The 9,384-nt window shown below is 41.1% G+C and overlaps 1 protein-coding gene across 1 annotated transcript; it reads left to right on the forward strand.

The window, feature by feature from the left end:
- Positions 1–5,919: 5,919 nt before the first annotated feature.
- Positions 5,920–8,968, forward strand: LOC127439053 (protein phosphatase 1 regulatory subunit 29-like). Its single transcript, XM_051695077.1, has one exon. It carries the CDS (start codon positions 5,920–5,922, stop codon positions 8,713–8,715), a length of 2,796 nt encoding a protein of 931 aa, XP_051551037.1. The 3' UTR covers positions 8,716–8,968.
- The last annotated feature ends 416 nt before the right edge of the window (positions 8,969–9,384 follow it).

Raw genomic sequence — 9,384 nt, forward strand, 5'->3', positions numbered from 1 at the left:
GTAGGGAGCCTGCAAGACAACAGCGGAGTTTCCTTTGTCCGTACGTGAAAGGGAAATCAACACACTGCGATTGTTTCATTTTTTTTTTCTTTACTGAGTATTTTTTTTCTCTCCAGGTAGTCTCTGTTGCTGTTGTTTGGAGATAAAACTGTTTTTGTAACAAGTGCTTCCCACATTGCGATGGCTGAGGGGGGGAAGAGAAAGTTGAGCATTTGTGGTAAATGCTTGAAAGAGCGTCAAATGGCAAACTGTGATAACTGCATTGAGGATTCTTCCAAATAATGCCACAGCTGGTAATCAACCAAACCAGCACTCACTGTGAGTGCTATCCATTAAACACAATAAACACAAAAAGTAGTGCTAGATACAGAATATCTATGATATCATGTATAGCTTGATAGCTTGAACAGAGGTTCTAAAATGTTCAACCCAAAAAGAGGTTAGGGCAAAACTTTGTTTACCGTTTTGGATCCACAATTTAAATTCAGCATTAAGCAATGTTCGCAACTCCTTTGAAGCGAAGTTCGTAACAACAAGTCTGCACAGGCAGTGATTTAAAGCCTAATCCCAGCACGTACACTTTGACCCAATCCGACTTGACGTCTTCTGTCAAATTATAGGGCTGAATCCAACTTGAACCCAAAATCACTGTCTTCTTTATGTAGGTGTAGACAAACTGAACCTATGTTAAAATAAAACGTAATATATTTATTTATAATTATTTAAATGACTGATTATTAAAAGAGTTATTCATTACAAACCTAAAAACTAACCCAAAGTTAAAAAAAAACTGACCCACTAAATTCAGGATATTCAATGAGAAAACTTGTACACTTGATTTGGGAAATTGATTGAATTATGAAAAGTGGGCATTACATACCTGAATGATTGGAGGGGAGGGGTTGAAAAGTAAGAGGGCTTGGTGACATCAGTCGAAAGCAAAAGTCATGAAAAGTGCCATTTTCAAGAAAGTTACACTCAAAGAACATAGCTACTCCCCACTGTCCTTTGGCTAATTTGTGCATAAAATGTGCCCCGAATTTTCTCAGTGGGTTTCTTTCCCAATTTCTACCAGATACGACCATCAAAACAATTTGGGCTGGTTTAAGATGGTTTTTCAGCTGGGAAATGGGTCTCTCTCCAAATTTATTTTCATTCTTTTTTCGTTCGACATTCTCTGCCTCAAATTTCCCAAGAGGTTCATTTTTCAATGACAAAGCAAGCTCACTGAAGCGCTAGTTTGGTCCACTTGCTTTCACAAGCTGTAATTAGTATTAGCCTCTGGTCCTAATTAAATCGAAGATACAGTTCGTGATAACTCAACGTGCAAAATGGAATGGGTTTCATGTCTCCACAATAGGCCTGAAGCTTGGCACAATAAAAGAAGATAAAGGAACAGAAGGTCTTAATTGTTTCTTTGCTGTTGCTGGCACTTGCAATTTTTGTCTTTTGAAAGGAGCATAGCTTGAAACTCCTAGCATACATTACGGCCAATATAGAGACAAGACGGAGGAAGACAGAACAATGAGAGAGATTAAGGCACATAGCCAGGGGTGTCATGCACCTATTTTTGAGGGGCCACCAGTGGCAGTAGTCCTCATATTAAACAATGGAGCACAGAATGGTATTTTTATTGCATTTCCAACCTACTGTAATAGTACATTTGGGAGATCTTGTAGGCAAGTCTACTATACATTATTAATTTATTTAACTCACAAAAGAAAAAAGCCATATGGCCCCTCAATCAATTTTGAGTTTAGAGAGAGTGTGCTGTTTAATGACATCAGCAGGGACTGAGCATTATCTTATGCCTTAAGATAAATGTTGCTTTGAGGCCACTGCTGCAATATTCTGGTGACTTCATATTTGGTCAAACCTTCCCAGTGTGGAGCAGAACTCGTAGAGTGTTTCCTCTGGGCACAACTGAGTTGACTAACTAATTAGATCTTTATCTGATGAGGTCAGAGCTCAGTGAAAAGAAAGATGGAAATTTACTGATGCAGTTTGGGTTGAATAAGTGAGAGAAAATACTGGTAATGAAAGCTATATAGAGTAGAATAAAGAATATTATTTAAGAAGTGGGAGAGAAAGGGAGGGAGTGAATAAAAAGGAGAGTTAACTCCTATCTGGCTAATATGGTGTTAAGATGGTCTAGCTGGTCTTTCCACATGCCAAGCCAGTGTTTCGCATGTTTGGCTAAAGAGCTAGCTGGTACTGTTCTTTCTTCTGTGGAACTCAAAAGGAGAGATTAAGCAGAATGTTAGGGACTGACAGTCTCAGTCAGCCTCAATGGTGACTGAGACTTTTAGTCCCTAACATTCTGCCTAACATCTTCCAAACTATCCCTTGAAGGATAAGGAGGCTAACAGTAATAGTGGTTGCACTTTATTTTACAGTACATGTACTTTTAGTATACTTACAGTGTACTTATCCAAGGAAGTACTGAGTAATATTAGGCAACTACATGCACTTAATATGGGTTAAGGTTAGGATTGGGGTTAGGTTTAGGGTTAGTACCTAGTAGTTACTGTAGTTGTTGTAATTATATAGTATGTTAATGTAGAACAGTACTGTAAATAAAGTGCTACCGTAATAGTGATGCTTGTCTTACAGTAGTAAGTACCACTAATTATTCCCCATGTCTTATGTTTATATCAGTGCACTAAGGAATATAAACATTTAGTGTTTTGGTGTGAACAGTCATGTTGCACTTAGTGTTTGAAATATTCCAGTGGGGATAATATATTGGTTTAATGTGTAACAATCATCCTGCATATTGATGTCACATTATAAATGCAGTTGTTGCAGGATAACTTCATAAAAGCATTCAGTTACAATTACGGCTGTTCAAGTAATGCCATGCCAATTTTTTTATTTTTTTTTTATTATTATTTTATTTATTTATTTTTTTTAAATCAGCTGGGTAATTAATACTCCCTTCAGATTTCCAACTATTCACATTCAATTTACATAAAAGTGTTCTGCATTATGTGCATGCTACGCACATTTTCCTTGACACAGCAAACATGTCTACATGCATACACTAAAGGCATACAAATACACAAAGACAAACATGCCTATTGTGTTTGTTTGTGTGTTATTTACATTCTAATTAATAAATAAGGCTGATGTAAATCATCAGCTCTAACAGAGATGAAAAGACATTCTCATGCACACATTTGGGTCTTGAGGGATTATAGGCTTGACAGTTAAGAGTGTCTCATGGTTATGACACACTCTGAGGGTCAATGTTGAATTGGCTGATGTCCGTTGAGGAATTGAATTGTCAATTTCAATTCTGAGCTTGGCCGCAGAGGGAAACAGGATCCTTACTTCTGTGAGAGCTTTCAGAATGAGAAGTGACTATTGTAAAATTGGGTGCTTTTAAACATAGACAGAGTAGTTGCACAGTGTAATTTAAGTTTTATGTAAGGTTTCCTGACTATCTGTAATGTTAGATAAAGGACTATTAAAATTTAATTATGTGTAACTTAATCTGAATCATGAATTAAACATTTTAGATAGGTTCTGTCTGTACAGGCTCATAAACAGTGTGGCCATTTGATGAATTAACATTAGCATGAGGCCTAGTAAATGTTAAATGTATGTTTGCCCGATTTCTCTGATATTCCAACTGTGGTGTTCTGACAGTTTAGGCTTGGTGTCTTTCTAGTTTCAATCTGCAAGAAAAGACCCAAAATATACCACAACATTATCTTGGTATGTTAGAATACATCATATTTTTGATCTATATACATATATATTTTGTAATGCTAGTAAGAAGAGAAGTTTGAAACAATATCAGGGTATTTAGAAATGCCACAACACTTCAGATATCAACACCTAAATTTAATCTATTACTGATTTTCATTGACCAAGTACTCTCTCTCTCTCTCTCTCTCTCTCTCTCTCTCTCTCTACACACACACACACACACACACACACACACACACACACACATATATATACAGCTCTGGAAAAAATTAGGAGACCACTGCAAAATTATCAGTTTCTCTGGATTTAGTATTTATAGGTATGTGTCTGAGTGAAATTAACATTTTTGTTTTATTCTATAATGTACTTACAACATTTCTCCCAAATTCCAAATGACAATATTGTCATTTAGAGCATTTATTTGCAGAAAATAACAACTTGCAAATTATCAAGCATTATCCTGCTGGAAATACCAATCCTCAGAGTTGGGGAACATTGTCAGAGCAGAAGGAAGCAAGTTTTCTTCCAGGATAACCTTGTATGTGGCTTGATTCATGTGTTCTTCACAAAGACGAATCTGCCTGATTCCAGCCTTGCTGAAGCACCCCAGATCATCACTGATCCTCCACCTGGTCGTCTAATGGTTAGACAGAGACCTGGAGAAGCCTTCAAGCCACCGTGTCTTGCACACACTGTGAAATTTGGTGGAGGATCAGTGATGAACTGGGACTGCTTCAGCAAAGCTGGAATTGGGGCAGATTCCTTAAATAAATATTTTTATTTCTAATTTGGAAAAAAAAATTGTCAGTACTGTATATAATAAAATATTTTTTTTTTTATTTTACTCACACATACTTAGTAAATTCAGAAAAATGTATAATTTTTTCCATGGGCTGGTTTGAGTATTTCTGTAACTGCTGATCTCCTGGGATTTTCACATACAATACTCTCTAGAGTTTACTCCAAATGGTGCCAAAAACAAAAAACATCCAGTGAGCGGCAGTTCTTTGGACAGAAATGCCTTGCAGATGAGAGAGGTCAACAGAGAATGGTCAGACTGATTTGAACTGACAAAGTCTATGGTAACTCAGATAACCTCTATGTGCAATTGTGGTGAAAAGAATAGCATCTCAGAATGCTATTCTGAGAGTTGTGTTGGTGTTGTTTTGGCGGCACGAGGGGGACTTACACAATATTAGGCAGGTGGTTTTAATGTTGTGGCTGATTGGTGTGTATATATATATATATATATATATATATATATATACACACATACACACACACACACACACACACACACACACACACACAAAAACCCAGCCTAAACTGGTATGCTGGTCTTGCCTGGTTTAAGCTGGCCTGTGAGCATGGCCAAGATGGTTGTCAGATGATAGTCCAGCCTGCCTATCTTAAAATAAATAAATAAATAATACAGCAAGCCAACAGACCACCCTTACCAGGCTGGGAGACCGGCTGAGACTAGCAAACGTTTTATGCATTTTTATAACCAAGGGGGAAAAAACATTCTTGCAAAAGAATGGTGAATAGAATTGTGGTATGTGGATAATGGTAATCCTAGTTTAATCCTCAGCAGCATGGTAAAACCTGAGTGACCTAAAGACTCATGGCTGTTAAACAATTTTGTCTCTAATTATGCTGTCATTTATACCTTCTTTTACACCAGTTTTGAGGCTTTATTGTTTAATTGTGCAAATACAGTTTTATATAACAGAAAAGTGTTGACTTTAATCAGCATACATAGGACAAAGTTGTTTATGGCTTTAGAAATTTGGATGCAGGAACCGGTCTTGTAAATCAGTTTTGTATATAATTAAAGTATAAAAATGATAATTTCTCCATTTTCTCTTTCCCCAACCCTTGTCTCTTACACAGATTCACCGGCTCAGATTGACATCATCTTGCATAGTGGTCCAAAAGTACAGCAGCTGGAAAGTCAAAGGCCATGAGTTATAGCTGTGGCAAGCGATGCTATTACCTTATAACACGGACCACATAAAATGGGGACTATGTTTGGAATAATGCCACTTGTACAGCTGTGACTGCCCTCAAGACACCTTTTTTTCCCAGAACCTGTCTTTCTAATCATATTGGCCGTCCATATCCTCTGATAATTTTTCTTTTTTTGAGCCCTAACGTTTTTCCGTTCCCTCCCTGATCAAAACAAATCCAATTCTGGTTCTGAGAATGGCCTGCAGGTTCAACCTCCCTTGTTTTTGTTCACCTACTTTTATTCTCCTCTCTATCCCTCTTTTTTTCGTCCTTTATGCACCTTCCTTTGTGAGGGGTGACTGCTGGCTAATTGAGGGGGATAAAGGCTACGTGTGGCTGGCGATCTGTAGTCAGAACCAGCCTCCATATGAGACAATCCCACAGCACATTAACAATACTGTCCATGACTTGCGGCTTAATGAGAACAAGCTCAAGGCAATTTTCTTCAGTTCCCTCAGTCGATTTACCAACCTCACTGACCTCAATCTCACCAAGAATGAGATCTCCTACATCGAGGATGGTGCCTTTGTAGGACAGGCCAATCTACAGGTCTTACAGTTGGGTTACAACAAGCTAACCAACCTCACAGAGGGGATACTACGAGGGTTGGGTCGAATGCAGTGCCTATATCTGCAACATAACCTTATAGAGGTCATTGCAACCAATGCCTTTTGGGAGTGCCCAAGCCTTAGCAGTCTCGATCTGTCCTCAAACAAGTTAGCAAAACTGGATGCATCTACTTTTACCGTTGTTGGGCGGCTAATAGTGTGTGAACTGGCTGGAAACCCATTCCACTGTGGCTGCGACTTGTACAGCTTCCTTATATGGCTGGAGGCATTTGACAATGTCACTCACACCTATGACAGGCTCCAGTGTGAGACACCGAAGGAACTCTTTGGTTACCCTCTGCTGAGTCCAAGAGGTAGTCCTGGAAGAAATGCTCGTTCCATCCTATCATCCATGTGTAAAGATGGAGTGATTGTTACTGGTATAACTGCCTTGCCTCCAGACTTGGATTCGTCTGGAATGGGGATTGATTTTTCTGATCAAATGGGACCTTATCACCAGCCCACAGCTTCATCAACTACAGACCCCACCTATAGTCCCAGTATTAAGTTGCAAAAAGTTTCCCTCTCCACAGCTTCCTTATTGGTTCAAATCCCTAAGCCCTACCTTAAGATGTACATCCTAGTGCAGTACAATCACACCTATGTGTCTGACGTCATGAATTTAAAGAACAAAAAAGAGACTGTCACCCTAAACAACCTAAAACCCCACACAAATTACACCTTCTGTGTTGCCTCAATTCGCAATTCTCAGCGGAACAATCACACTTGCCTGTTTTTTGCCACACGGGCTCCAGGGCCTGATGACTTGCGAGCAACCCCATCTACCACCACCCATTACATTATGACCATTCTAGGCTGCCTGTTTGGGATGGTCATTGTGTTGGGCTTGGTGTACTACTGCTTACGTAGGCGTCGGATGCAGGAGGAGAAAGAAAAGTCTATAAGTGTCAAGAAAACCATTTTGGAAATGCGGTATGGTCCAGAAGCAGCTGCTGTAGCAGCGAAGGATCCTTCTGCCTTGCAGAAACTCCATGACCAATCCCATCACCAACACCACCACAGCAAGTTGAACCAGTCAACATCCTCTAGCTTGGGCATCCTACATGGCTCAGCCAACACCACCTCTTCTCGACTTTCCTCCCTGCCACAAATGGAAAAGATGGCCACAGCTTTCTCGGAAGCCATGGCCACCTCTAAGTGTAACTACATGGACGTGCGGACAGCAGGAGGAGAGGAACGAGTAAGAGATGGAGTTGTGACAGGGTCAGGGGATGCTATTGCAAGGGAGGAAAATGGGATTAATGGAGGAGATGACTCTGATGATGATGGCCGAGATTCAACATCTGAGATCTCCACCATTGCCAAGGAGGTGGATAAGGTAAACCAGATCATCAATAACTGCATTGATGCACTCAAACTAGACTCCGTAGCTGTTGTGGAAGCAGCTGTGGCCACTGCAACTACAGCAGATAACACTTCCTCTCCACCACCTCCTAGTGTCACCTCCTTGGCCAGGGGGCTAATCCCTCTTTCCCCAACCATCACAGAAACATGCCAGATAATGTCGTCCCCAAAAATTCGTCCTCCACCCCCTGTTCCACTTGTGTTGCCCCTTTCTGAGCGGCCCGGCATTAGTGGAGGGGGGTTTCTTTCCCCTCCCTACAGGGACCCACCCCCAGCCACAGTATCACGCCCCTTGCAGAGGCAACTCAGTGCAGATGCTGCAGTTGTTCCTATTAATGCAGTCAAAAACCGCTGCAGCATCTCTTCCGGTGGCTCTGTCAAAAGTGCTCGAGTCTTCAGTCTGGATGTCCCCGACCCTTGCAGCCCAGACCCTTGCAAGTACCCTGAGAAAAGCAGCCCTCTTCGGTGCGGGGAGCCACTGGAGAGGCTGCCCATAATTGGGGTTCAGGGAGTCCGTAATGGCAGAGGAGATGGTGGCAGCGGGGGTGGAGGGGGAGCCGGTGGTGGCAGTGGTGGTTCGGGTGGGTGTGGTGTTGTGGTTGGAGGTGGGGGCAGGGGCAGTACAGCTCAGCAGCACCACTTGGAGGTGCACCCAGACTACCACTGCTCAGAGCACCGACATTCCTTCCCCGCCCTCTACTATGAAGATGCCACTGACTCCCCTGCCCAGAAAGTCTCCTTTCTAAAGCCTCTCACTCGCACCAAGAAGGACACTGCCTACTCTCAGCTTTCTCCTCGTCACCACAATTACTCAGGGTATTCCTCTAGCCCTGAGTACTCCTCTGAGAGCACTCTTAAAATCTGGGAACGCTTCCGGCCCAACAAGAAAAGCCCGCGTGAGGAAGTCTACATAGCAGCTGGCCATGCTCTTCGAAAGAAAGTGCAGTTTGCGAAGGATGAAGATCTGCATGATATTCTGGACTACTGGAAGGGGGTGTCGGCACAGCAGAAACTGTGATGGTTCTGAGTGACACAACAACAGGAGGCGAGGTTGTGGAAAAAATGAACCGATGGCTCTTGAGATGGCTAAGCATACTCCATCAGCAAGTGTTTGGTCCCCACAGGCCACAACAGAGACAAGTGCTCTGAAAAAGACAGCATTAAGCAGGTGTTCCACACTCATTAAAGCATAGATAAGCAAACAACCAGAAATGCACAGGAAATGTGGCACTTACAAAGGCGTCCTGTTTCATTTAATATATTTCAACATTTTACCATGTGTTCCACTGTGCTCTTTTCTAGTGTAGTTTGACAAGATATGTAATTGTCTAAAATGAGGAATTATTGGTCTTTGTTTTTACAAATGCCTCAATTCAATCTTAAGGGATGATAATAACTGATGCTTGTCAAGATGATTGTTGACAATGTTAATTATGCAGTTGGAAAAAAATATGAGAGGTTATGAATTTTGTTTTGCTGAAGCCACAGGTCAAAACATGGATACCCTGTTCCCTCCTATTCCTTAAAATCCACTCAAACAAAGCATATTAATTGATTTGAGAAACCTACACATATTTTAAACAGCATGTGGATGACACACTTATTAAACCAGAGGCAGCCATTTGGCCTTACATTTTCACTTTTCAGGAAGTGTGGCAATTCGATAAAACACAATCTTAAGTCCCTT

This window comes from Myxocyprinus asiaticus, chromosome 50 (genome assembly GCF_019703515.2).
Source record: "Myxocyprinus asiaticus isolate MX2 ecotype Aquarium Trade chromosome 50, UBuf_Myxa_2, whole genome shotgun sequence".
NCBI lineage: Eukaryota > Metazoa > Chordata > Actinopteri > Cypriniformes > Catostomidae > Myxocyprinus > Myxocyprinus asiaticus.

What these genes read in the sequence shown, in the direction of transcription:
- LOC127439053 (XM_051695077.1), top strand. Translation starts at nt 5,920, where the DNA reads ATGGCCTGCAGGTTCAACCTCCCTTGTTTTTGTTCACCTACTTTTATT.